Source organism: Cavenderia fasciculata, assembly GCF_000203815.1.
Source record: "Cavenderia fasciculata unplaced genomic scaffold Scf_Dfasci-G-b-190b03.r1-5, whole genome shotgun sequence".
Classification (NCBI taxonomy): Eukaryota; Evosea; class Eumycetozoa; order Acytosteliales; family Cavenderiaceae; genus Cavenderia; species Cavenderia fasciculata.
The window spans coordinates 425,144-452,049 of NW_004457711.1; the positions used below are offsets into that span (position 1 = coordinate 425,144).

Below are 26,906 nucleotides of genomic sequence, written 5' to 3' on the forward strand. Positions count from 1 at the left end.
GGTCACACTTGCGAATAGAGGCGACTCGCGCCTACAAATTACGTAACGTTATTTTGTTGGACTAGATACTAGACTCTCGAGAGGTTCATTTCATTCATATATTTAATATATGTATACATATATAATATTATAATAGGTAGAGACGACAAATGTTAAATTACACAATAGATAGATATGTCTTCACTTATCGATAACAACAACAATACACTTCATCATCATCATCACCATGATCATCATCATGCCATACAACCTGATGAATTGGTTGACGAGGCAGCTGCTGCAGCAGCGACTGGTACTACTACATGTGAAGATCAAGGGTTGATACAACACCACAGTCACCTGCATCATGACGAACCAATACATGCATATGATGATGGTCAGCAACTAGAACACCATCATCATCAACACCATCATCAACATATCCACCATCATATAAATGATGACGTTGTGATGATTGCCAATAATACTGAAGGTCAAGTGGTAGAAGATGAGATGGATCATCATCAACATCAGCAACATCATCACCACAATGTCATCCAAGATGACGAACATCATCATCATCACCATCACCTTCAACATCATCTTCACCCACAATCAGATCTGATGATTGAACAACAACAACAACAACAACAGCAGCAGCAGCAGCAACATCAGCAACAACAACAACAACAACACATTGACGAACATCACTCTGCGCAAAATCAACAACAACAATCAATGGAATTGGAAGAAGAAGAAGAAGAAAAGAGAGGAATCAAACGCAATATTTATGAACACCAAGATATAGTAACAACGACGACATCCAAAGACGAATTATTGAATGGTAGTGGTAGTGGTGGTGGTATGTTGGTTCAACCACCTGACCATCAAATCTATCAACAACCAACAATATCTACATCGATACATATACCTACCCATGTGGTTCAACCTATTCCTACTCAATCTCCACAACTAACAATTGTTCAACCTCAACCTCAACAACCTCAAAACAATCCTGTAAATTTTATTCACCAACCTATTGCCACGTCCTCCTATCCTGTTGCTAAGCCATTCACTCAGACGGCCACTGTCGTTCAGTCTCCACCTCTTCCTCTTCCTCCTCCCCCTCCTTTATCCCCTTCATCACCTCCATCTCCGCGATCATCTCCACCACAACAACAACCATTATTGAAACAATTACAACAACAACAACAAGCCAAGGAAAAGACATCAAACGCAATCAAACAAAAAAAATATCGTGACGGTCTTAAAAAGAAACACGAAGAGGCAGATCGACGTTTGAACAATCTCATCCAAGACAATATAAATCTTCAACAACAAGTTGAAGCCAGTGACAATAATAGGATTCAACTTGAAAGAGATAACCAAAAATTAAAATTAATGATCTATCATTTACAACAACAAAATAATAATAATAATAATAGTAATAATAGTTCATCAGAAGTCATTGAAACTTTTCCTCTACTTTCTCAATCCTCCTCTTCCACCTCAACTTTCACAACTTTTGATACTTTATCAACACATCAACAAATTCAAATGATCAAACAAAGAAGAAAATTAAGTTTTACATCTAACCTTGGAATTAATAATAATATTAATAATAATAATAATAATAATAATAATAATAATAATAATAATAATAATAATAATAATAATAATAATAATAATAATAATAATGAAATAGAAAGAATAGAAGAATGTATAGGAATATCTGATGAATTATATCATTCGAATTTTAAAAAGGAATGGTTTCCACTTGATAGTAGGACAATCATTTATAATTTACAAGATGAGTTGTTGGTGAGCACTCGAGCATTGGAATGTAACAACAAATCTTGTTTTGGTGTTTGTGAAAACTGTGAATCCATTAGAAATCAATATATAACAAAGAGAAGTGAAATCAATCATCAACATCAACAACAACATGTTTATGAACAATCTGGAATCACCAATCAACATGTTGCTGATCAGCAACAAGAAAACATTCCTCTAAATGATTCCACTACATCTACTACAACAACTACAATCCAACCAGAAAAACAATCATCAACAACCATCATAGATGAAAATCAAAATAATGCAACCAGCAAAAAGAAACGACAAAAAAGAACAGACACTTTAAAAGAAAAAAGAAAAGGAAAAGAAAATAGTAAAGACAATAATAATAATAATAATAATAATAGTATGGAAGATATTGAAGAAATTATTCCATCCTCTAAATCTTTACAAGAATCCTCCTCTCCAACAACTACTCAAACAATAAGTTCATTTCTTCCAAGGAGATCATCATCACGCAAGTCTTTTAATAATAATAATAATACATCTGGTGATGATGAACCAAACCAAAAAGATGGGATGACGATTCATCAAAATCAATAAATAATAATAATTATTGAATTTGATTATCCATCTTAAAATGTGGTACTTTTTTTTGTTTCCTTTATTTTTTTTTGTTTGCAGTTGTATATATATTTATATAGAGAACTGTGAAGATATGAAACAAAGAAAGAATAGGGCTCAAACGAATAAGACAAATAATGAAGATGATGATGATGATGTGATGTTGGTTGATCAAGAGGAAGCAACAAAAAGCACAAAGCTTAATGTAAATAACCTACAAGTGACTAAAAGAAGAAAGAATAGTAATAACATTGATCAAACAACAAGACATACCGATCAAATACAAAGAAATACATCTTCCAATCGGGTTAATAGTAATAACAAGAGAATTCATAAAGATGATGATGAGGATAAAGAAGAAGAAGAAGAAGAAGAAGAAGAGGAAGAGGAAGAAGAAGAAAAGGGTAAATATCAACTAAAGACATATTTATTATATTATGATTCGATTATTAATTTATTATTTATTAATCAAAAGTATACGAAAAGGAAGAATTAAAGAGTAAACTTAAAAAAGATTTACTTTTGATTTGTCAATCAATGAATATTGAAGATGCATCAATGAAACTAACCAAAGATAAAATGATCAAGAGTATTATCAATGTTCAAAATAGTCGTATACAACTTTTAGAATTCAAAGACAAAATGATTGACAATAATCCTCTAAATGATTATAACAAAGGGTCGCTTGAATATTCATTGCCATGGCCAATCATTGGTAAAATACTCGATTATCTTTGGACTGAATCATCCATTTGTACTTGTTACTATAGTCATCAATTGATTGATACTATAAGATCGCAGCCTGCTGGTACTGAGAGTTTTGATCACTATCAAATGTGGCCAGTCTATCAACCATTGTTGGAGCAACACAAAGAATCAAGAATGAAATGTCCAATGCATACATACCACTATTTGAATGATTTGGAGCCATCAATCAACATTATTGTACCCTTCACTTTTCCCTATCGCAATGACACCAACAAATGGAGATTTCAACTACTTGCTGTGTCCAAACGAGTCAACCACTATTTGTCGTTCAAATACTTTACCAACATTCGTCTTGATATCAACTATGACACATGGAATCATATCAACAACCAGTATTGTCCAATCAAGGCACCAAAGAAATTGGCAATTCTCAATCATTGTGATTACACGAGTTTGACAGGCAGCCGAAAAAACACTGCCATGTTTACCTCTGTTGAAAAACTCTCGTTGGGTCATCATTACAACTATACACCCGCCTATACCAAAAAGTTACACAGTATCTTTTATAAAATCAAATCGTTTACTTTAAAAAGTCACAATGGTCGATTTCAACTTCAAATGATATCTCAGTTCAAGCACCTTACATCACTCCATTTTACAACACCTCCCCAAGATACGAATCGACAAAAACTATTGATCATTCTTCCAGCAGGGATGGTGAAACTATTACTTCCAGACCAATGGTGCACCGAACCAATCACACTCAAAGATGATCTAGCCAACACAATTCAAGTTAGCAACATTTATCCACCAAATCAAATGCCAAACCTACGTACCTTTCATGTTCTCAAATCGTCACCTACAATCTCATCCTCGTTGTTTGATCATCCAAACGTTACCAAACTAGTCGTTTATCATGACCAATTTCAATCATCACACATTGCTACTTTAAACATTGATACTTTGAAACTTAACTTCTTGGTTGATTTCGAATTCATCATTAAAACCTCTAGTATTTTCGATGGATTGAATGCCAAACAACTCATTTTACTCAGCAATCGAGATATAACAGACAAAACGATCAACCATTTTAAAAAACTTGGATATGAATATAAAGGAGCTATATTTAAAGAAGCATTAAAAAGACAACCACATTTTATTAAAACATCAACTCCAACATCAGAAATTAAAACACCAACAATACAAGAAATAGTAGTAGTATCACCAACAGCAACAACAACCATTACAATGGTCAACAACAACAACAACAATCCAACACTTCCATTTATAGTAATCGAAAAGATTGTTGGATATTCATGGAATGGTTATTATTGTACTTGTGCCAATGATGAAAGACACCAACATTTCAATTTTCCAAATTATATCAATCAATCTCGACGATTCCTCAAAACCAAATCAATGTGTCCTATACACAAAGATCATGTCCCAAGTTTCACAACGTATAGAGGTGAAAGTATGGTCAAACAAATCAACCATCTTCGATTTGGAATACCAATGTCATGCAAGAGATTATTTGAATATGTTTCAAATAACCTTGTAAAGAGATCTATGTTATCTTCGATAGGGGATTCTGAAATAGCAGATCATTGCAAACACTTTTCAAATCAATATTGTCTGTTGGGAAAATCAATTGATACTCTTACAATTTTTGTTCACCTTCCTTTCTACTCACCAAATTGGAATTTTTTAAATCTTGGTCACTATTTGAAAGTAAAAAGATTGAAAATCATTCCTCCCAACAATCAACTTTGTTTACTTGTGGTTGACAAACTATTCCTCTCATTGAGTCGTTTGCAATCTCTTACCTCATTGGATATATCTCAATATTTACTAGACAGTGGCAATGCACTCACATTCATCAACTCATTAAAGAATTTACCACTTAGAAAATTATATTACAATGATTGTAAAGATAACCAATATCTATTCCAAGACAATGGATCCATTTCAACTAGATGGCCATTAACACAATCATTGGAAGAATTATCAATCAATTCATTTGAAGTCATTCCAAAGTTACAACTATTCCCAAAACTCAGACATCTTAGAATCATTACCGGTCAAGAGGAATATAGCCAGGGTGCAAATATTAAATTAACGGATGAGCAAATCAAATCAAGTCTTCCGTATAGAGTCACCAAACTATCGTTCTACAATAACAATGTTGCCAAAATCGGCAATTTTAATCGACAAGTGAGAGAGCTGGTGTATTTAAACAGCTACCCTTTTGGCAAATCTGAAAGTCCCTTTAGCCATATCCAAAAGATCTCCATGAGGTTGTCCTCTCAAAATTTCATCTACAGCCACCCATTAGATCAAACCAACTTTAAATTCATTGGAACCTTTTACAAGGGTGCTTCAAATCGTTCAGTTCAATATAAATGGGTATATTTAAGAAATTTCAATTAAGAAAAGATAATAAATTTGTTAAATTGAGACTGTTTCCCTTTCCAAACTTTTAAAAAATGGCGCCATAAATTTTAATATAATTCATCAACCCACCCCAACCCTTCCTTCATTGGCGCCAATACCCCCCCCCCCCCCCCCCCAATTTAAAACCAACACCAAACTAAAGAATAATGAAGAAGAAGAATATGATTTTGATCATTTTTTAAATCAAAGATATGAAACAAAGAAATATTAGATATAAATTGGTCAAAAAGACAAGTCAAATCGAAAGTGAAGAAGAAGATGAAAACTTTAGACAAGAATTCCTCGTCGCCAAATCAAGGTGTCCTATACACAAGGATCGTGCTCCAAGTATTGGTACATACAATGGTGAAAGTATGGTCAAACAAACCAATCAACAACGATTTGGAATAGCATTGTCATGCAAGAGATTATTTTCGTTTGTTTCAAAATATCTGATAAAGAAAGGAGCGTTCAAATTGGAAGAGTCGGAAATATCAAAACAGCATCAACACTTTTCAAATCAGTATTGTCTGTTGGGTAAATCAATCAATGCTCTTGCAATTGAGGTGTCTTGGGACGCTGACAACAACAAGCCAGGTTGGAAGTTTCTAGAGCTCGATCACTATTCAAAATTACAAAGTTTTCGATCCTTTGGCCTCAACTATCTAACTACTTTGCCAAGCGCTGACACACTATTCCCAGCTCTGTGTCGTTTGAAATCTCTTACGTCATTGGATCTATCCCCCACCAAACTTGACAGTGCAAGATTCATCAACAAATTAAAGAATACTCCACTTAGAAAACTATACTTTTATTGGAAAGATAGTCAATTTCTATTCAACCAAAATGACGACTCCGATGAAGATACAAGTGGATGGCCATTGACACAATCATTGGAAGCAGTATCAATCAACTCGTTTGATGTCATTCCAAAGTTAGATAGATTACCAAAACTCAGACACCTTAGAATCATTATCGATGGAGAGAATGATCCGACAGATGCAGAAATACAATCAATGATTCCATCAGGGATCTCTAAACTATCATTCAACCGTCCCAACACCGCCAAAATGAGCATATACAACCCACAAGTGAATGAACTGGTATTGTTACCAAGCCAAAATGACAATCACTATAACCATCCAGACAATCGATTTTATCTGCCCTATGACAATGTCAAAAAGATATCCATTAGAATTACTTCCCGCCATGGCCAAGATCCCCACCACCCCTATATCTGGGCTTTTATGTTGAATTTTACAGTTTGGCGCCAAATAGCTATTACCCCCCATTTCACCACCTACCAAACAATAAAGATGAATCATTTTTATTTAGCTCAAAGCAATAAATATGAAACAAAGAAATATTAGATATAAATTGGTCAAAAAGAAAAGCCAAATCGATAGTGATACTAGCGATGTTGATGATGATAGAGAAGAGCTAAAACCTGCAAAAAATACAAGAAGAAAGATTGAGAAAGTCAAACATGTTACAAAAAGAAGAAAGAATAGTAATAATAAAATTGATTTAACTGATGATCAATCTGATGATAGTAGTAGTAACAGTAATAGTGATACTAGTGATGATGATCTTCGTCCAACTAAAACTCAATATCAACAAAGAAAGAGATCATCTAATAGATTTAACAGCAACAACAAGAGAATTCATTTGGATGATGACGATGATGAAAGTGAAGAAGAAGATGATGATGATGATGATGATAGTGAAGAAGAAGAAGGTAAATATCAACAAAAGAGAGAATAGAATATTAATATTAATTAATTCAAATCTAACTCTTTTAATTTTTTCTTAAGTTATACAACAACAAATATACAAAGAGCCAGAATTGAAAAAGAAACTTAAAAAGGATTTAATTTTGATTTGTCAATCATTGAATATTAAAGTGTTGACTAAAGAAACCAAAGATACAATAATCAACCAAATCATAAAGACACAAAGTGATCAAGTCGAATTCAAACGTAAAATGATTGACAATAATAATTCTCTGTGTGATTTTAACAAGGGACCAATTGAATATTCATTGCCATGGCCAATCATCAGTAGAATACTAGATCTAGTTTGGACTGGATCAAATATATGTACTTGTTACTATAGTCATCAATTGATAGATACCACAAAACCCTATTGTCCCGACCCTTTTGATTACTATCAAATGTGGCCAGTCTTTCAACCATTGTTAGAGCAACACAAAGAATCAAGAATGAAATGTCCAATGCACACATACCACTATTTGAACAATATTATGCATCCAACAACCAACATGTTTGCCCGGTTCATTTCCGAATCGCACAATGATGCAAACATATGGAGATACCAACTACTTGGGTTATCCAAAAGAATCTATCAATATTTATCGTACAAGCACTTGACCAATATTGAACTTGCATTTGGCCAAGACACATGGAATCATATCAACAACAAGTATTGCCCAATCAAGGCACCAAAAGTGGTAAATACCGGTAACTGTAGTGTAGCGAGCTTTAACGGCGAAAACACCGCCATGTTTTCCTCTGTTGAAAAGCTCTCAATGGTTGCTGACTGCTTTTTGGTGGCCAATATAAAGGCTCTACACAATGTATTCAAAAATGTGAAATCGTTTACATTGGAGGCTCGTTTTAGATGGAAACCACTATTGATATCAGGATTCAAGAATCTTACATCACTCAATATATCACGCGCCAACAACTGGAATCCACAATTATTGGAACACCTTCCACCAGGTATGATCAAACTATTACTCCCGTGGAATAGTAAGAAACCAATCAAACTCAACACCAATATAGCCAAAACTATTCGGATCAGCAACGTCCATCCCCAAATCCAAATGCCAAACCTACACACCTATCATGTTCCCTACACTGACTATAAAATGTCACAGTTTGATCATCCAAAAGTAACCAAACTAGTGGATCGATACAACAAGCCAGAAGCAGTCATCGTTCCACCAACCATTGACATTTTCAAGTTGTGTGAATTTCACTACTATCATAATGGATGGAATATCAACACTCTCGAACCAAAATTCATAAAAGGACTAGGGTTAAAAGTCAAACAACTTATAATATCTTGCAAGTCAGAGATATCAGACAAAACAATCAACCTCTTCAAACAATGTGGATTTGAATATCAAGGTGCTAAATTTAAAGGATCATCAATAAGACAATTCCATTTTATCAAAACAAAAAAACCAACTCTAGTAATTCCAATCACCAATACACCAGAAATAGTAGAACCCACAACACCAACGGTCAACAACTCACTACTTCCCTACTATTTGATCGAAAAGATAGTCAGATATTCATGGAATAGTTATTATTGTACATGTGAAGGTTTGAGTAGTGTAAACAGTGGAAATCAAAGAGAAAGAAAACATAATCATTTTGCAGATTATATCAAACATTCCCAAGAATTCATCGTCGCAAAATCAATGTGCCCCCTACACAAAGATCGTATCCCAAAGATATCTACTTATCGAACTGAAAGAATGGTCAAACAAATCAATCGACAACGATTTGGAATAGCATTGTCATGCAAGAGATTATTTTCGTTTGTTTCAAAATATCTGATAAAGAAAACCAAGTTTTCTTTCAATGAATCACAAATATCACAGCATCATGAACACTTTTCAAATCAATATTGTCTGTTGGGTAAACCAATCAATGCTCTTGCAATTGATATGGATTCTTGGGCCTCTTCCAACAACAAGCCAAATTGGAAGTTTCTAGAGCTTGATCACTATTCGAAATTACAAAGTTTTCAATCCTTTGGCGTCAACTATCTAACTACTTTGCCAAGTGCTGACACACTATTCCCAGCTCTGTGTCGTTTGAAATCTCTTACGTCATTGGATCTATCCCACACCAAACTTGACAGTGCAAGATTCATCAACAAATTAAAGAATCTTCCACTTAGAAAACTATACTTTGATTGTAAAGATAGTCAATTTTTATTCAGTGACCAAAATGACGACGATGAAGATACAAGTGGATGGCCATTGACACAATCATTGGAAGCAGTATCAATCAACTCGTTTGATGTCATTCCAAAGTTGGATAGATTACCAAAGCTCAGACACCTTAGAATCATTATCAATCGAAATGATCCAACAGACGCAGAAATACAATCAATGATTCCGTCAGGGATCTCTAAACTATCATTCAACCGTCCCAACACCGCCAAAATGAGCATATACAACCCACAAGTGAATGAACTGGTATTGTTACCAAGCCAAAATGACAATCACTATAACCATCCAGACAGTCGATTTTATCTGCCCTATGACAATGTCGAAAAGATATCCATTAGAATTACTTCCCGCCATGGCCAAGATCCCGACCACCCCTATATCTCTCATCAAAGCAACTTTCAATTCATTGGAACATTCTATCAATACACTCAACCAAACAATACATCCAGTAAATGGGTTTATTTGAGAAAGGAGATAATCACTGATTTTAATCAATAATCAATATATCAATTATATAAATTTATACATAAATATCTATTTTCCAACCTTACAATAAAATCATTATTATTATTATCACCATTATTATCATTATTTAGATTATTTGTCACTCTTCTTTTTAAATAAATAATAATAGTATTATGCATATATGAGTGGGAGGATGGGTGTAAAAATATTTGTTGGATACAAAAAAATAATAGTTGTAGATCTTGTCTTTTTACTCATTTTTCGATTTCCATCACCAAATCAAAATCAAAATCAAAATCTAAATGTTTGTTTTTTTTTAATAATCATAATTTAGAAACCTTTAAATACCAGACATCATTCAAATTTTTATAAATTAAATCAATCAACTTTTTTAAAATTAACAATTTGAAATATGTATTCCTACCGTACAGCAATATTATTATTATTAATCATTTCTATCATTTTCATTTCACTTTTATCAACAGTGGTAATTGCCGATGATGGATGTAGCAGATGTTATGATAATGCAAATAATGCTCAGCGCCAATGTATCAAATCAAAACAATCAGAAAATAGGGTATGTTGAAATCATTCAATTCGAATTTTATCCAAGAGGAGAAACAGTCCCTAAACCAATCATTTTTTCTTTGTTTCATAGTGTGATGATGTTTATAATAATATAGCAAAATCTTGTCGAGAAATGGGTTGCTAGTTATCCTTTGAATATAAAAATTCTAAAGTCTTTTTTTGATCAAAGAAAAATAAAATAAAGTAAATGAAGCCATTCTCAGTGTGTCTAGCAATAATTATTGTAATGGGTCATTTCAATGTGAAGAAATCTTTCTTTCTTCTTTTTTATTATTTCTTTAACTTGGAGAAATCGAGATCTTGAAAAAATAAATAGAGAATTTTAAGGATAAACTACTAGCATCACCTCTTCCACCAGGTATTTTAAAAATATCATCCAATGATCCAGTTGTCGCTAACATTAGTGTCCACAATCCACATGTCAATCAATTGATGGTTTGGTTGCAAGAAATCTCTGATTATAGGAGAGATATATTCAACTTTGATAATGTCCAAAAGATTGTCATCGATACACATTTTTCCTATCCACTTAATCCCTATCAAAGTAACTTTGAATTTATTGGTACTTTTGTTACAAGACAACCAAAGATTTATAAATGGATTTATAAAAGAAAAATAAATAATCTTAATAATAAATAATAAATAAATAATTAATAAAATTATTTGATTGGAACTTCATGAATCTTTTTATAATTTAGTTTTTTTGGAATTTTCAAAAGATCATTATAGTTATCAAGATCTGAATCTAGACTATTGTTTTAAAACAACATTCAATGGAAGAGAAGAAGGAGAGTACTACTACTTGTACAAATGTTGACCATATCAACAAAAAAAGTAGAGCAACTAACTTTGCAGTGAACCAAACTACAACAACAGTAACAGATAGAACTGTAATAGATTTAACAAATAGTAGTAGTAAAAAAGAAGCAGCAAAGAGATCACCTAAAAAGAGGAGTTATGATCAAGATAATGCTAATGTTAATAGTGAAGAGGGTGGTGGTGGTGGTATGTTTAACAAACTATAATAATTTGTAAACATTAACTAATGCTAAGTTCTAATTAATTCTTTTATAACATTAGGTGAAAGTAGAATATACACAGAAGATGAATTAAAGAGTAAACTTAAAAAGGATTTAATAGTGATTAGTCAAAGATTGGGTATACCATCATCGATGAGTCACTCAAAAGATATAATCATAGAACGAATCACAAAGATACAAAATGATCGTATAGAATTTAAAAGTAAAATGGTTGACAATAACCCTTTATGTGATTACAATAAGGGATCACTTGAATATTCATTGCCGTGGTTCATCATAAGTAGAATACTAGATCAAGTTTGGACTGAATCGTCTATTTGTACATGTTACTATAGTGAAACTGTAGCCGATACATTTAAAACGCAACCAACACAAGATATATATCATTTTTATCAAATGTGGCCAGTCTATCTACCATTGTTGGACAAGCACAAAGAATCAAGAATGAAATGTCCAATGCATACATACCACCATTTGAACAATATCGATCGAATCGTCTCGTTTGATGGTTCTCAATCACTCTCTGTCGAACCCAATGTAGACACTAACAAATGGAGATTTCAACTACTAAGCATATCAAAACGTGTCAATCAATTCATATCATCAAATTACCTCTCCAACGTTACCCTCAATCAAGACACATGGGGTCATCTAAACAACCAACTGTGTCCAATCAAAACACCAAAAGTCGTTACATTATCAACTCCCATAGATAATGATCCAACCAAAGATAGTACACTTGTAGAGAACAATACAATGATATTTAGTACGGTTGATAAGCTTAAACTCGATGGTTTTAGTCTTAAATCACCCAACAACAAGATGATCACTCAAGTCTTTAAGAATATCAAATCAATCACTGCCTGTGCACCATTCAATGGAAGAAATGTTGATTTTGGCAACATGTTTAAACAACAATTCATACCGAGCTTTAAGAATCTTACATCAATCAATTTACTATCCTATCAACCTTTTGGATCTACACAAGAACAATTTCTTGGTATTCTATCAAAATCAACAGCAGGAGAAATAGTAAAACTTTTACTTCCAAAAGAATGGTTAAAAGAACCAACTGTACTCGAAACTAAATTGGCCAACAGTATTGTCAACAGCAATATTATTCCAGCACAACAAATGCCAAACCTGCGAATATTCCATGTTTTTGGAAGAACATCTGCTGTCTACTCTTTTGTTGACACTAAAATTACCAAACTTGTCAACCATAATCACTACAGCTTTGTTAGAACATATATCAATAGTATTCCACAATCTGTAACCATTTTAAAATTCAAACAGATTGACCCAACATCTCTACAACCCGTCTATATCAATCAAATCTTTAGTGCTTTAAATGCCAAGAAACTGTTAATTGACCATTATTTCGAAATGACTGATCAAATGATTAATAGCTTTGCAAGACATGGATATGAATATCATGGATCAACATTTAAAACATCATCTAGAGTCAGACAATTCACTTTTATTAAATCAACAACCAATGTACAAGAAATAATAATTGAACCAACAGAAGAGACAACAACAAAAGAATCACAAAACTTTAAAGAAACACAAATAATCAATAATCCAAATCTTCCATTTAATTTAATTGAAAAGATTGTAACATACTCTTGGAATAGTTATTATTGTACTTGTGAAATTGAAACAAACAACAAAAAACCTTTTAACGAAAAATGTCAAGAATTTAGAGAGGTAAAGTCAAGATGCCCCGTACACAAAGACTTTGTTGGTGTTTATATTGGACAATCCCTTCTTCAAAGTATCAACAAACTTCGATTTGGAATACCAAGTTCATGCTTGAAACTATTCAAATTTGTTTCAAAAAATCTTATCAAGAGAATGGCATTTTCCAACTGGCATGACATACCAGATCTACAAAATCACTTTTCAAATCAATATTGTTTGGTTGGTAAATCGATTGAAACACTGTCGGTTGGTTTGGAAAACAAAAAAGAAAGACTCAATCCAGAATTTCTTTTACGTGGCCACTATTCAAAGACTAAAAGGTTTCAAGCCATCGAGACACCAAATTATGCGGCTGTCCCAATCACAGATTTCTATCCAAAACTATTTGCCTCTATTTTGGGATATAAATTTCTTTGTGAATTGGATCTATCTCGTTGTCCCATTCTAGACTTTGGTCCAGATACGATCAATCATGGCAATGTTTTCATTAATCGATTAAAACGTATCCCACTCGTGAAGCTCTTTTGCTCCACCAATCAATACAAACACCTATTCCGAGACGAAAATGGTCAAAAATGGAGTTCATGTCCATTGGTACAATCATTGCAAGCAGTATCAATCGATTCTCTTGATTTGATGCCAAATTTGTTTGCATTTCCAAAACTCACTCATGTCAAAATCATTGTTTCTCAAAGTCCGAGATGCCTTTTCTACGACCAAGATGAAGAATACAAATCACAATTAACTCTTCCCAAAGGAATACGAAAATTATCAATCAATGAATCTCCACTGACCAAACTCACTCGACTCAATCCTCAAGTAACAAAATTGGTTATGAATACAGGACGTAATGGTGATCATTATCATGATATCTTTTTCCTTGACAATCCCCAAAAGATTATCATTAGAACAAACAGAGAATCCCATCCCACTATTTTACAACATTCCAACTATCAATTTATTGGTACCTTTATCACTAAAAAATCTTTAAATCCATTTAATGAATATAAATGGATTTATCAAAATAATAATATTAATCAAAAAAATAATAATAATAATAATAATAATAATATTAATAATAATAATATTCACGAAATTATCTGTTTGGATTAATTATATACTGTTGTAACATTTACAAATAATTAAATAAAAATTATTTATACTTTTTTTTTTTTTTTCTTTACTTGATTTGTTTTTTGTTTCTATAAACTTGTAATACATGTTCTAATAATATTGAATAGAAATTATCTATTCCAATGTATCCTGGGAAGTAGTTGAGATCGACAACTGCGTGCTTTTTAGTTGTTACATCGGTGATTACATCGAATCCGAATAATGTCAATGATAGATCCTTTTGAATCATGTTTGAGATGGCCATTAATATATCCTTGTGTGGAAATTGGACCATATCTTGTGTATATTCCTTTTCTGGTAATAAAAAGGATGGTAATGGTTTTTGACTATCAAAATATAATGGTTCTTTTTCTAAAGTAAAAAATAAATAAATAAATAATAAATACAAAATATTATCTATTATTTTTTTGATTACATTACCATTATCAGTTACATTTCTTAATGATTTTCTATGAACTATATTTAAATAACTACCAATGACAAATACCTTGTAAATGATTGCATTGTGATTGATGTATTCCTGTACCAACATTGGTGGTTTGAATTGGTGTAGTTCCTTTTCGCTAAAAAAGATTCCCATCTTGTGAGACTCTTCCGAGCCACATGCCTGAATGGTCTTGCACACAACAGGGAACTTGATTTTGGCCAATGAACCACTATAGTCGTCTTGTTCCTTTTCAATGGTTACATATGATGGACATCTAATAGCATACTCTGATGGCAGTTCATTTAATTTATCGAGTAAATGACTCAATGTCAATCTATCCAATACAGGTTTTTGATGTTCCAATGGATCAACTTCAACCAAATTTGGATATTGCTTTAATATTCTCTTTTAAAAATAAAAGAAAGAATAAGTAAATTTACAAAAAAAGTCTATAGACTGCTATAGTACATACTTCAATCTTTTGAATAGTTGGTTGTTGAGCAGGTAAATCTGATAGTTCATCTGTAAACTTGTGAATAACAAGATCGTATGGACACTTTTCTGTAAACTCTTTCATCTCTAAATCTATTGGTATACATTTAATTTTATATCTTTCCCTACATTTAATGAAATGTTAATAAATTAACATCTCTATCTCTCTATATGTATGTATAGATATGATATATATATGATATATCATACCATGCTAATTCTACAAATTGCTTCCACTTCATTTTTTCTAATTTAGAAGCTGATAGGTAATAACCTATAGTAAAGTTCTCTCCTAAATCTGTCATTCCTCTTTCTCTCTCTCTCTATATGTGTATGTTGCTTTAAAGTAATTTATGAGTCAATGTAGATTAAACATCGTGTTCATACCTCTTCTACCTTGATTTTTTTATTTTTAATTAATTTTTTTGTGGTGATCTTGGCATTCCTTGAATGAACAAATAATATTATTACTCTGTCTCCTCTTATTACTCAGAACTAGAATATCTTTATATTAAAATGAAACTATTCTCAACAGTTTTAAAGAATCAAAATCATATTAAACCATCACTTTATAAATGTATTGCTTCTACAAAAGTAACAAGTAACAATACTTTTACTTCTAGTTTATCACCATCAACCTCCTCATTCTCATATCTTGGAAGACAATCAAGTCAATCTTTGATTTCATCATCTTTGTCATCATCATCATCTCTATCATATTATACAACCGATTCTTCTTCATCACCTTCAAAAAATGAAACAAAGTTGGCATCTGAAATCATAAAGGATATGAAATCATTTCAAGAATATAGAAACCAAACTGGGTATCAACCAACAAACCAAGAATGGCTAAAATTACTTCAACAGAGAGCTGTTGGTGGGTTACCTCATCATATGAATTTTGAAGTATGTTCAACTTGATTGGCCCCCTACCCTAGGATCCTCTTACTTATATTATTTTTAATGTTTATAGATTGTTGGAATTGATGATCAAGGAGTAGATTCACAAATGATAGTTAGAAACCATCATTTGGCAGCCAATGGATATATTCATGCAGGATCATTGATTACATTGGCCGATACATGTTGTGGATTTGGATGTTTTAGTAAATTGCCAATTGGATCGATTGGTTTCACTACCATTGAATTGAAATCAAACTTTTTTGGTACTAGTAACGAAGGTGCATTAATTAAATGTCGTGCCACTATGGTTCATTCAGGAAAATCAACTCAAGTTTGGAATGCCATCCTTACAGACGCAACAAATAATAAAACAATGGCAATGTTTACTTGTACAGAAATGATTTTGTATAATAAGAAATAAATTAAATAATAAATATAAATATGTACAATAATATAATTAAGTAATCATATTTTTGTTTGTTTGATTGTTTTTGTTTGTTATTAAAATTACAAATTAAAAAAGGGACTCTAATTAATATTTTATTATTATTATTATTAATTACCTATTGTTCATCTCTTCTAGTTTCATAAAGATCACCATAAAACTCTATACCAGAGATACTAAGGAAATTATGATTTGATGAATTTCTACCAGTTTGCAAGAGTCTAAAGTGACGATACGCTTGCGTACAGTTGAGAATGGGCCATGTAAATGTACTGAAATTACCATTGAGAGAACAGTCGTTGCTATGTCTTGATAGAACCGTCCAATTCTTGCTGTCCATTGATCCCTGTAGTGTCCAGTTTCGAAGACAATCAGCTTTACTGTTGCCTCCATGACGCAAGGTGTAATAGGTGGGAACCATGGTACGACTAGACCCCAAATTAATAGCTATCCACGATGCGGGTACATCCATCGACCAACATTCACTTGGATTACGTCCAACGCACTCCGTAACACTTCCCTTTTCAATCGATGAAGAGGTAACACGTACACGACCACGCATTGCAGGATTACTCCATTCCTCCTTGTATCCATTAGTACCAATATAATAAAATACACCACAAGTATCAAAATCGTGTTTATATTCCAATGATATAGCATAAGCTGCTCTTGGTGTCTTTCTCATTGATTGATTGTCAAATTCCATCCCTGGTAGTATGACTCCGCCTACTCCCACTCCACCTGGACCATCACTACTATTTGATACTGTTGCCGATCGATTATACAATTGTGATGAAGATGGTGAAGTAGAAGAGGCAGCAGCTGCCAATGAAGAGAGTATTCCACCACCATTACTGGTACCTGTAAAACTCGATCCCGTTAAATCGAGTGGTGCTGGTGGTGTTGTCTTTGGACCTTCATGCATCTTTAAACGTAAAAGGAGTGCTTCGGTGATAAGATGTTTTGGAATGAGTGTATTTTCTTGTGCCTCTTCCAATTGTTGGTAGTTGAATAGTGGGAAACGGACAACCTCAAACAACGAGGCAATATCAGATTCGTTGAGTGTCGATCGATTGGCATGAATATATTTAACAATGGTCTTGTATACAATGGCTTCATTTGAAACGGACAAGTTATTTTGACGCATCAATCGAATCATGATTGGCACAGACAATGAAAGTAACTCTGGTACCGTATGAATAGTTGTAATATTTAATGATTTATCGTTGCTATTGGATTGTGCCAAATACGATGGTACAGATGATGGTGATGGTACTGGTGATGGTACCATCTTTGTTACATTTTGTAAATGTAATGTATTCATTATTACATTTGAATTATTATTAATTGATAGTGGTAAAGTTTGTTGTTGTTGTTGTACATTATTATTAGTAGATATTGTTATATTATTATTATTATTATTATTATTGTCATCATCATCTTGATCGATATCAGAACCAGTTGAAGCTGAAATGAGATGTTGATCATTTTCAAATTCTGAGTCTTGTTGATTATTATTATTATTATTATTATGGTGAATATTTGTTCGATTGATTGATGGTAATAAACTATCAACTGAATCACTCAATATACCACCATTACTACTACTAGTATTGTTATGATTAATATGATGATTTAAAAAGATGGCAGAGAAATGAGGTTGAATGATTTGATTGAAATGTTTACAAATGACAGTTATACATTTAGTGATCAAATCCTCTGAATTGATGTGAATTGCTTTGTGTAGCATATGGAATGCGTTCTCCTTGTTGATCGATCTCGTTAGATAAAATGTACATTCTCGTTTCAGAGCTTTGATGTGTAGAGTACTCGACAATGACAGTATCGGCAATGAATTGTGTTGCGTTAAACCAATTTTACCATCATACATGTATCCAACCACTTGATCAAAGTATTCCACAAATTGTCCTTTTAATTCATATGTATTATTATCAATTTTAATTAAATAGGTTGAATTATTATTATCACTATCATTATTATTATTTCCGTTGTTGTTGTTGTTATTATTATTATGATTATTTCCAATATCAAAATAATCAGATAAATATTTTGAAGAATGAGCCAAAATGACACGATGCAGATGATATTGTTTACCATCAGATATGATTGTTAGATCACTAAACTCTTCAGATTTGAGAAAAGAGATAAAGCCAGTATCAAATAGAGGTGCTTCATACCATCCTGATGTCAATGTCTTGTTGTTGTTGAGAGCACCACCTCCAGAAGATGAGGCAATACTACTGTTACTGCTACCACTACCACCACCGCCACCGCCACTGCTGTCATTGCTATTACTATGTTGATGATGTTGAAGATAGGTGTTGTTATTAGGACCTGCTTTAAAGGTTAGAAACGATGAACCAGGTGGACTAGTACCCATGTCATCAACTAACAGTTCATTGTTATTGTTATTGCTGTTGTTCATAGGATGCAACATGTTGATTGAATTCATGTTGTTACTACCTTTTCTCCTTTCCTTCCCTTCCTCTTCTTCTTCTTCTTCTTCTTCTTCTTCCTCCTCTTTCTCTATCTACAATCTGATATCTATTCTAGAGAGCTGCCTGCAAAGAATGAGACAAACATCGATTTTCGAATGAATCAACGTACTCATCCCTCCTCCTTTGAAAGTACAATTTTCTTTTTTTCTTTTTTCGGGTACCCCCCCCTCCCCTGCTCAACTCAACTCTGATTAGATTGCACTTTATACTATATATATATATTCTATAGTACCATAAAACAAATAGACATATTAATATTATTATTATTATTACTTAAAAAAAGAATAATTCCCAAAGAGGATAAATAGGTACAAGTAATTTTTAGTTTATTTTATTTAAATATTATGATTGGTCCAAACTCTTATTTTTGATATTATTAATATTATTATTTTGATAAACGTATGTCTGTTTTAGGTAAGAGTGTGTTGTTGATAAACGTGTTTGGGGAAAACAGAATCAGTAGAAGATTATTATTTATTGATTTTTTTTGATTTTTGTTCTTTCGAAAGTGAACTTGCTGCTCATTTATTAATCAACAAACACTTTTTATTGTTTTGCCATTATTCATGTTATTTATCAGAAGAACAATGTCATCGTTTTCAAGAGCATCTATCCCAAAGCCATACAATGAGCCAATGGTAAGACATAATCATAATCATTATCAGCAGTTCATCACATAAATCAATCAATCAATCAATCAACAGCAATGTTACTACGTAGATCTTCAACAATCAACAAAAAAACTCTGTTTAGTTGTTGGTGATGTCTTTACAAAGTTCTCATCATCATCAAGAACAAAAGTTTTGGTTTGGTTTGGGCAAGCAAAGAATAGAAATTTACATAGACGCAGACACAGAAATTTACACAACTTGATGCAGAGAGACCAAAGTTTTTTTTTCATTTTTTTTTAATTTTTTTTTTTCTATTTTTTTTGTCTTTGTGTCTCTTACACAAACGAACGAAACGAATGATCAACTCATATATTTTATATTTATTTTATATAATAATAATAATAATGTCATCATAATTATTTAATCAATCATTCTCTATATATATTTTATTTAGATTAACTATGAACCAGGATCGGTTCAAAGAAAGTTATTAAGAGACGCATGTAAACGTCTTCGTACTGAAACCATTGAAGTACCATGTATCGTCAATGGAAAGGAAATCAAGACTGGAGACATTGCCAAGCAATTGGTATGCTCTGACCACAAGCACGTCTTGTGTACCTTCCATCAAGCCAACGAGGGTCTCCTCAAGGAAGCCGTCCAAGGTGCACTCCAAGCCAAGACCAAGTGGGAGGCTTTGCCATTTGAAGACCGTGCTGCCATCTTCCTCAAGACTGCCGATCTCCTCAACACCAAGTACCGTTATGAAGTACTTGCTGCCACCATGCTCGGTCAAGGAAAGACTGTCTGGCAAGCCGAGATTGATGCCGCCGCTGAAACCATCGATTTCCTCCGTTTCAACCCAAAGTATGCTGAAGAGATCTATGCCCAACAACCACCTGCCAACTCTGTCGGCTGCTGGAACCGTGTCGAGTACCGTCCACTCGAAGGTTACGTCGTTGCCATCTCACCATTCAACTTTACCGCCATCGGTGCCAACTTGCCATCATCACCAGCTTTGATGGGCAACGTTGTCCTCTGGAAGCCAGCTTCCACTGCCATCCTCTCCAACTATATCGTATTCAAGGCTTTCCGTGATGCCGGTCTCCCAGATGGTGTCATTCAATTCCTTCCAGGATCGGGTCGTCTTATCGGAGACACTCTCATCAATGACGTCAACTTTGGCGGTCTCCATTTCACCGGTAGCACAGGTGTCTTTAACGGTATCTACAAAAAGACTGCTGAAAACTTGGCTGCTGGCAAGTACCGTGGTTACCCACGTATCGTAGGTGAGACTGGTGGAAAGGACTTCCACTTCCTCCACAACTCTGCAGATGTCGATCACTTTGTCTTTAACACTCTCCGTGCCTCGTTTGAATACCAAGGTCAAAAGTGCTCTGCCTGCTCTCGTGCCTATATTCCAGCCTCCAAGTGGGATGAAATCCGTACCAAGCTCGTCGACAATATCAAGCAAATGAAGCAAGGTCAATCGGACGACTTTTCCGTCTTTGTCTCTGCCGTCATTGACAAGAACTCGTTCAACAATATCAAGAGCTACATTGACCACGCCAAGGCCTCCCCAGACGCTGAAATCATCGTCGGTGGTAACTGTGATGACTCTGTCGGTTGGTTTGTCGAACCAACCATCATTCAAGCCAAGGTTCCAAAGTACAAATCAATGGAAGAAGAAATCTTTGGTCCAGTATTAACTGTCTATGTTTATCCAGATGATCAATATGAAGAAACTGTAAGTAAAATTAAAAAGATAGAAAAAAAAAAGGATTTTATATTATTATTATATGGTTTAATGGTTTTTAATGATGACTACCAAGAAGAGCCGTATTAATAACTTTGATTATACCCTCTTTCGATTCATTTAAAAATGGATATGTCTGACTCAAACTAAACAAATCATATAATATTAATTTCTAAAATCCAACAACTCATTCTCTCTATACTCTGTTACTAATAATCTTTATCTTTTCTAATTTCTAATAGTTGAGACTTTGTGATCAAACTTCACCATATGCTTTGACTGGTGCTATCTTTGCCAAATGTAGATATGCTGTTGATACTGCTTCACATATCCTCAAGAATGCTGCTGGTAACTTTTACATTAATGACAAGTGTACCGGTGCCGTAGTTGGTCAACAACCATTTGGTGGAGCTCGTGCCTCTGGTACCAATGACAAGGCTGGTGCTTACTTGAACCTCTTGCGTTGGGTCTCTGCTCGTACCATCAAAGAAAACTTTTTACCAATCAACACTTGGAAGTACCCATACTTGTCAAGTGAAGAATAAATAATTAAAGAGTCAAATTTTAACAATTATATAATTGTATAAAAAAACAAATATTTATTTGTATTGTATTTAATGATATATTTAATATTACCTTTGTTGTAATTGTATCATGATTTAATATTAATATTTAAAAAAGATCATCTTTTCAGCCCTGTTTATTTAAATTTACAGGGTCGTGATTATGTATGTTGTTATTGTTGTTTGGTAAAGCATCAATTGGAATGGTTGTATATGGTATTCCAGAGTTTGGATTGATTGGTGGTTGTTGTTGTAGTTGATGATGATGTTGTTGTTGAGGATATCCTCCTTGTTGTGGTGTTGTATACATTGGAATAGCTTGTCCATGTCCTTGATATTGAGTAACTAGAGGGTGTTGTTGACCATGGAATTGGGTCATGGGGATGTAAACTCCTCCCAATTGTTGACCTGCGTAGTTATTGGGTTGAACAATAACAGGTTGTTGAGCAGCCATTCCACTTGGAAGTGCCAACTCACACCATACTTTTAATCTCTTTGTATTTTTCTTTGGTGAATGAAACTCAACATATCGAAGTGACCATCCAATTGCATACTTGTTAAAATATTTTGTATGTTCACTTGCTACTTGTAATGATAGATTTCTTAAAAACTAGAAACAAAACATAAAATAATTAATAAATTGATAAATCAGATAAATATTAAATTTCTTTGATTTTTTACCTTTTGTTTTAAAGTAAGTAAGATGAATAATAACCAAATAAAAGAGATACCTAATACAATGATACCAATATACCAATAGATTGGAGTAGAGTTGCTAGATCTATTTCCTTCACCAACACCAAATAGAATAGCTCCACAAATAATGGTTGGTATCAGTGTTGCCATTTGTCCCCAAACTGTGTATTTTGATACTCTGTTTAGTGATTGCACCGATCGACTAAATTCATCTTGCGGTACATATTGAGCTAGTTGTTGTGGCATTACATCGGAAAACTTCCTTTGTATATAACCTGTCTTTCTACTCTTCAATATGACATTGTTTGGTGTCGTTACTGGATAAATAAATTTCACTTGCATCTCTATCTCCTTTTCTCTAGCTCTATTTGTTTTGAATTTCCACAGGATAAAATAATAATAATATAAAGAATTAAAGAGTTTGGAATAAATTTATAAATTTATAAATATAACTTCTTCTTTCTATCTATCTATCTATTGTGTTGATTATTATTCTCTCCAACCTTTCTTTTCAAAAATTATTTTTTAATGTGCTTGTTTAATTTTTTTTATTTTAATTAATATTGTTTGTGTGGTACAAAACAGTGGTGGTGATATAGAGGGGTTGGTGGCAAATGGGGGGTAGACACCCATGAAAAAGAAAAGTCAACCTTTTTAGGGTTCAAGATAAGATATATTAAATATTATTATGTCGATTCAATGTTTTTTGATCAGCAGTAAAGTATACTTTAGTAGTTGATTTTTAGATTATTTATTGTACATCATTGGTTAAGGGAATATAATACTTTCTTCAATTTTTAGAGAGAGAAGAATGTATTGTTTGGTTTGTTGTTCTTTCTTGGGTTGGAGTTAATCATTGATTGATTTTTCGATTAATTGTTCAAAGCTCATACCATGCATTTCATCAGAGGTAAGAGTATCGACAATATCAAATTTAGCACCTTGACGGGTTAATTCATCATCCAAAGACTTTAAGAATTTAGTTGCATCACGATCATGTCCAATTTGCTAAATTGATTGATTGATTGATTGATTTGGTTAGTAAAAAAGTGTTTGGATAAATAAATATAGTTTCTTTTCTTTTCTTTTCTTTTTTGACATACAATAAAAGAGATTGAAAGATCTTCATCACGAGCAATTCTATTGGCAGTTTGAATGAGTAAGTTTTTAACATCGGTAGTATTGTTTGGAATACCATCAGTGATGATGAGGATGGTTTCTGGTTTGTTGTTTTGGAAATGTTCAGTGATGGCCATGTTCAACACACCATAGAGATCGGTTGTCCCACTTGGGCTTTCACGTTTGAACAAGTCCATGACAACCTTTCCATCCTTGATGTTATTGTATTTAGTATGTTTGTTTGGTGAACTAAAGAAATAAAGTGAAATTCCATCTCTGCATTCATTCAAAAAAAAATAAATAGGAATGTTAATGGTTGTTGGATTCTAAAAATATTAATATGAATGTTTGTTACTTACGGATCAGCTTGACAAGCAAATGGAGCAATCTTTTGGACTGCAGTAGATGCCTCACGCCAGAGTGAACCAGCCATTGACCCACTACGATCAATGATGAGGGTGTAATCACGGGCATAACGATGATGTACGTGGTCGAAAAACTTGACCAAGCTAACACCACCACCTGGGGCAGTGACTGGAGCAGCACCTGGAGCTGGATATTGGCCTGCTTGTGGGTATTGACCGGGAGCACCTCCTGGTGCTGGGTATTGACCTGCTTGTGGGTATTGTCCAGCCTGTGGGTATTGTCCGGCTTGAGGGTATTGTCCCGGTTGTTGTTGTTGGGGTGGTGGATATTGACCTGCTTGTGGGTATTGGCCTGGAGCACCTCCTGGTGGTGGATATTGACCTGCTTGTGGGTATTGACCGGCTTGTGGGTATTGACCATATTGACCTGGTTGTTGTTGTGGTGGGTATCCTCCGTATGGTGGTTGTTGACCATACTGACCGGGTTGCTGTTGTTGTGGTGGGTATCCTCCGTATGGTGGTTGTTGACCATACTGACCTGGTTGTTGTTGTTGTGGGTATTGACCATATTGACCTGGTTGTTGACCGTACTGACCCGGTTGTTGTGGTGGGTATCCTCCATAGCCTTGTTGTGGTTGCTGAGCTGGTGGTTGAAGACCTTGTTGTGGTTGTTGGGCTGGTGGCTGTAAACCTCCTCTTTGTTGGTTACTCATCTCTTATTATTATTATTATTATTACTATTAGTCTAGTTTATAAGGAAGGAGAAGTATGCCTGATGATTAATGAATTGAAAAAAAAACAAACGACGACAATGGCAAAGAAAGTATGAATGAATGAATGAATATATATCTATCTTCTGCTTGTATGAATGCGTTGTTGTGCTGTTGCTGAACTGAGTGGTGTGGAGAGACGATGCATAAAAAGAAGAAGGGGTTAACAAAAATCAATTAAAAAAATAAATTAAATTTATTGTAGTTCATCGATTTCGAAAACTAGTGAAAGTTCAAGGTTTCAGAGAATTTGGTTGCAGGATTGCACATGTGTCGTAAACAGAGCAGCCTGGCCGATCACTAATCTTATTCTCAAGTACATCTTGAGAAAAAAAAATATATCATACAACGATCGTACACATAAATCACATATACTATCACAAAATCTGAGGGTAGTTTGGTACCATTAAATGTGTTAATATTATGGAGCATACTATAAGAGTGTAACAACAAATAGTATAGTATAGTATAGTATCAATGGATTTTATAGTAAATACAAGACATTGATGGAATATCTCCATCTTTTGCAGGTAGAATAAGAAAATGTTGGATAGAGGTAGCAGATTGGAGAACGATACAAGCGAGCGCCAAAATATGACCTACATAGAAGTAGTGTGTCATGTCACATTGCACAAAGGGTCAATATATATTAACACTGTTATTGTTTCTTTCACCTACAAGTAAATGTTTAATTTTGTAAGAATACACACATCGGAGAATATATAGAGTTGTGGTAATAGAATACATTCTTCCAAATCGATCACTTTCTATTGCAAGCTTTTCGATGCTCGATCATTCTTTGGGTATTAGAATATTTTGGTTCCTGATGATGTCAAAGACATCTGTGCCCCAGATTTTTGTTCCAATCTTTTTGATCATATCAATAATATCCCAGTGTAAATCTTTTAATATGTATAAATATGAACATTGGCGGTTGAGATATACTTCATCATCAAATTTAATCAACAAAACAATAATCATTGACATATATATCTTTAAAGATGTACAAAATCATTACAGTTATCTCGATACTCTTTTATTTTTTTGCAATCTCTGATGCCGGTATAGTGTTTGGTACCCAGACGGAGAGTCAATTGAAATACAAATAAAAAACATTTAAACTAAGCTATCTATCTATCTATCTATCTATCTCCTCTGTTTCTTCTTATTTCACATAGGAATTACCCCTGGTAACTGGATTTGGCACCAAGAAAACCAACCATGTGGCTCAGCAACCATTGTCAATGTTACCACAACTGACAACCAGTTTACCAGTTTTGGAAACACCCCATCGTACACCTTCCTAGTAAACTGTACAATAAATCCTGCTGACAATACCTTTACCGGATTGGGCACACTATATTACCCAGGTACCTACACTATCTTTGGATACACCAATGTCAAGGGTCAACTCATCAACCCATTCAGTTTGGTTGCCGTCTATGCCAGAAATTCGAACCCATACTTCCCAGGTGCCACTCAATACTATGGATTCTCCCATTGTTATTCCAACTCTGAATCCTATCATCCAATCACCTCGAATTTTGAAGCCAGCGAAAAAGGTTTAGATGTTATCGGTCGTCCATTGTAATCCTTTCTATCCAACCAAAGAATCAATAATTAAATAACCATTCTATCCAACCAAATAAATTCAACTGGAACAAATTTCAGAGTAAAAAGGTATCGATTTTCTACATCGTCATATATTTTTCCAAGATTACCATTAAACGTTATACCGAAATCATTTGTTCTTAAAATTGGAATAATAATGTATTATTAA

At 33.6% G+C, this 26,906-nt stretch overlaps 12 protein-coding genes across 12 annotated transcripts; 8 read left to right on the forward strand and 4 right to left on the reverse strand.

The window, feature by feature from the left end:
- Nucleotides 1-174: 174 nt before the first annotated feature.
- DFA_02657 (uncharacterized protein) lies at nucleotides 175-2,379 on the forward strand (the record flags this gene model as incomplete). Its single annotated transcript, XM_004357323.1, has 1 exon — nucleotides 175-2,379. One exon carries the CDS (start codon nucleotides 175-177, stop codon nucleotides 2,377-2,379), a length of 2,205 nt encoding a protein of 734 aa, XP_004357379.1.
- Nucleotides 2,380-2,494: 115 nt separating this feature from the next.
- DFA_02658 (uncharacterized protein) lies at nucleotides 2,495-5,538 on the forward strand (the record flags this gene model as incomplete). Its single annotated transcript, XM_004357324.1, has 2 exons — nucleotides 2,495-2,804; nucleotides 2,876-5,538. 2 exons carry the CDS (start codon nucleotides 2,495-2,497, stop codon nucleotides 5,536-5,538), a joined length of 2,973 nt encoding a protein of 990 aa, XP_004357380.1.
- Nucleotides 5,539-5,753: 215 nt separating this feature from the next.
- On the forward strand, nucleotides 5,754-10,149 carry DFA_02659 (uncharacterized protein; the record flags this gene model as incomplete). Its single annotated transcript, XM_004357325.1, has 6 exons — nucleotides 5,754-6,644; nucleotides 6,877-7,279; nucleotides 7,356-8,011; nucleotides 8,171-8,902; nucleotides 9,134-9,577; nucleotides 10,126-10,149. The coding sequence occupies 6 exons, from the start codon at nucleotides 5,754-5,756 to the stop codon at nucleotides 10,147-10,149; spliced, it is 3,150 nt and encodes a 1,049-aa protein (XP_004357381.1).
- A 257-nt stretch (nucleotides 10,150-10,406) lies between these two features.
- Nucleotides 10,407-11,221, forward strand: DFA_02660 (uncharacterized protein; the record flags this gene model as incomplete). Its single annotated transcript, XM_004357326.1, has 2 exons — nucleotides 10,407-10,571; nucleotides 10,910-11,221. 2 exons carry the CDS (start codon nucleotides 10,407-10,409, stop codon nucleotides 11,219-11,221), a joined length of 477 nt encoding a protein of 158 aa, XP_004357382.1.
- Nucleotides 11,222-11,355: 134 nt separating this feature from the next.
- Nucleotides 11,356-14,439, forward strand: DFA_02661 (uncharacterized protein; the record flags this gene model as incomplete). Its single annotated transcript, XM_004357327.1, has 2 exons — nucleotides 11,356-11,587; nucleotides 11,663-14,439. 2 exons carry the CDS (start codon nucleotides 11,356-11,358, stop codon nucleotides 14,437-14,439), a joined length of 3,009 nt encoding a protein of 1,002 aa, XP_004357383.1.
- A 67-nt stretch (nucleotides 14,440-14,506) lies between these two features.
- ITPK1 (inositol 1,3,4-triphosphate 5/6 kinase) lies at nucleotides 14,507-15,621 on the reverse strand (the record flags this gene model as incomplete). Its single annotated transcript, XM_004357328.1, has 4 exons — nucleotides 14,507-14,786; nucleotides 14,847-15,292; nucleotides 15,360-15,504; nucleotides 15,590-15,621. 4 exons carry the CDS (start codon nucleotides 15,619-15,621, stop codon nucleotides 14,507-14,509), a joined length of 903 nt encoding a protein of 300 aa, XP_004357384.1.
- A 274-nt stretch (nucleotides 15,622-15,895) lies between these two features.
- On the forward strand, nucleotides 15,896-16,703 carry DFA_02663 (phenylacetic acid degradation-related protein; the record flags this gene model as incomplete). The annotated part of the gene is made up of 2 exons (XM_004357329.1): nucleotides 15,896-16,285; nucleotides 16,353-16,703. The coding sequence occupies 2 exons, from the start codon at nucleotides 15,896-15,898 to the stop codon at nucleotides 16,701-16,703; spliced, it is 741 nt and encodes a 246-aa protein (XP_004357385.1).
- A 142-nt stretch (nucleotides 16,704-16,845) lies between these two features.
- DFA_02664 (uncharacterized protein) lies at nucleotides 16,846-19,496 on the reverse strand (the record flags this gene model as incomplete). Its single annotated transcript, XM_004357330.1, has 2 exons — nucleotides 16,846-19,278; nucleotides 19,479-19,496. 2 exons carry the CDS (start codon nucleotides 19,494-19,496, stop codon nucleotides 16,846-16,848), a joined length of 2,451 nt encoding a protein of 816 aa, XP_004357386.1.
- Nucleotides 19,497-19,833: 337 nt separating this feature from the next.
- DFA_02665 (putative delta-1-pyrroline-5-carboxylate dehydrogenase) lies at nucleotides 19,834-22,158 on the forward strand (the record flags this gene model as incomplete). Its single annotated transcript, XM_004357331.1, has 4 exons — nucleotides 19,834-19,884; nucleotides 19,951-20,052; nucleotides 20,312-21,604; nucleotides 21,856-22,158. 4 exons carry the CDS (start codon nucleotides 19,834-19,836, stop codon nucleotides 22,156-22,158), a joined length of 1,749 nt encoding a protein of 582 aa, XP_004357387.1.
- Nucleotides 22,159-22,303: 145 nt separating this feature from the next.
- On the reverse strand, nucleotides 22,304-25,069 carry DFA_02666 (uncharacterized protein; the record flags this gene model as incomplete). The annotated part of the gene is made up of 5 exons (XM_004357332.1): nucleotides 22,304-22,786; nucleotides 22,858-23,189; nucleotides 23,766-23,880; nucleotides 23,976-24,240; nucleotides 24,351-25,069. 5 exons carry the CDS (start codon nucleotides 25,067-25,069, stop codon nucleotides 22,304-22,306), a joined length of 1,914 nt encoding a protein of 637 aa, XP_004357388.1.
- A 290-nt stretch (nucleotides 25,070-25,359) lies between these two features.
- DFA_02667 (uncharacterized protein) lies at nucleotides 25,360-25,747 on the reverse strand (the record flags this gene model as incomplete). The annotated part of the gene is made up of 2 exons (XM_004357333.1): nucleotides 25,360-25,448; nucleotides 25,624-25,747. 2 exons carry the CDS (start codon nucleotides 25,745-25,747, stop codon nucleotides 25,360-25,362), a joined length of 213 nt encoding a protein of 70 aa, XP_004357389.1.
- Nucleotides 25,748-26,036: 289 nt separating this feature from the next.
- Nucleotides 26,037-26,717, forward strand: DFA_02668 (uncharacterized protein; the record flags this gene model as incomplete). The annotated part of the gene is made up of 2 exons (XM_004357334.1): nucleotides 26,037-26,145; nucleotides 26,305-26,717. 2 exons carry the CDS (start codon nucleotides 26,037-26,039, stop codon nucleotides 26,715-26,717), a joined length of 522 nt encoding a protein of 173 aa, XP_004357390.1.
- Nucleotides 26,718-26,906: the final 189 nt, after the last annotated feature.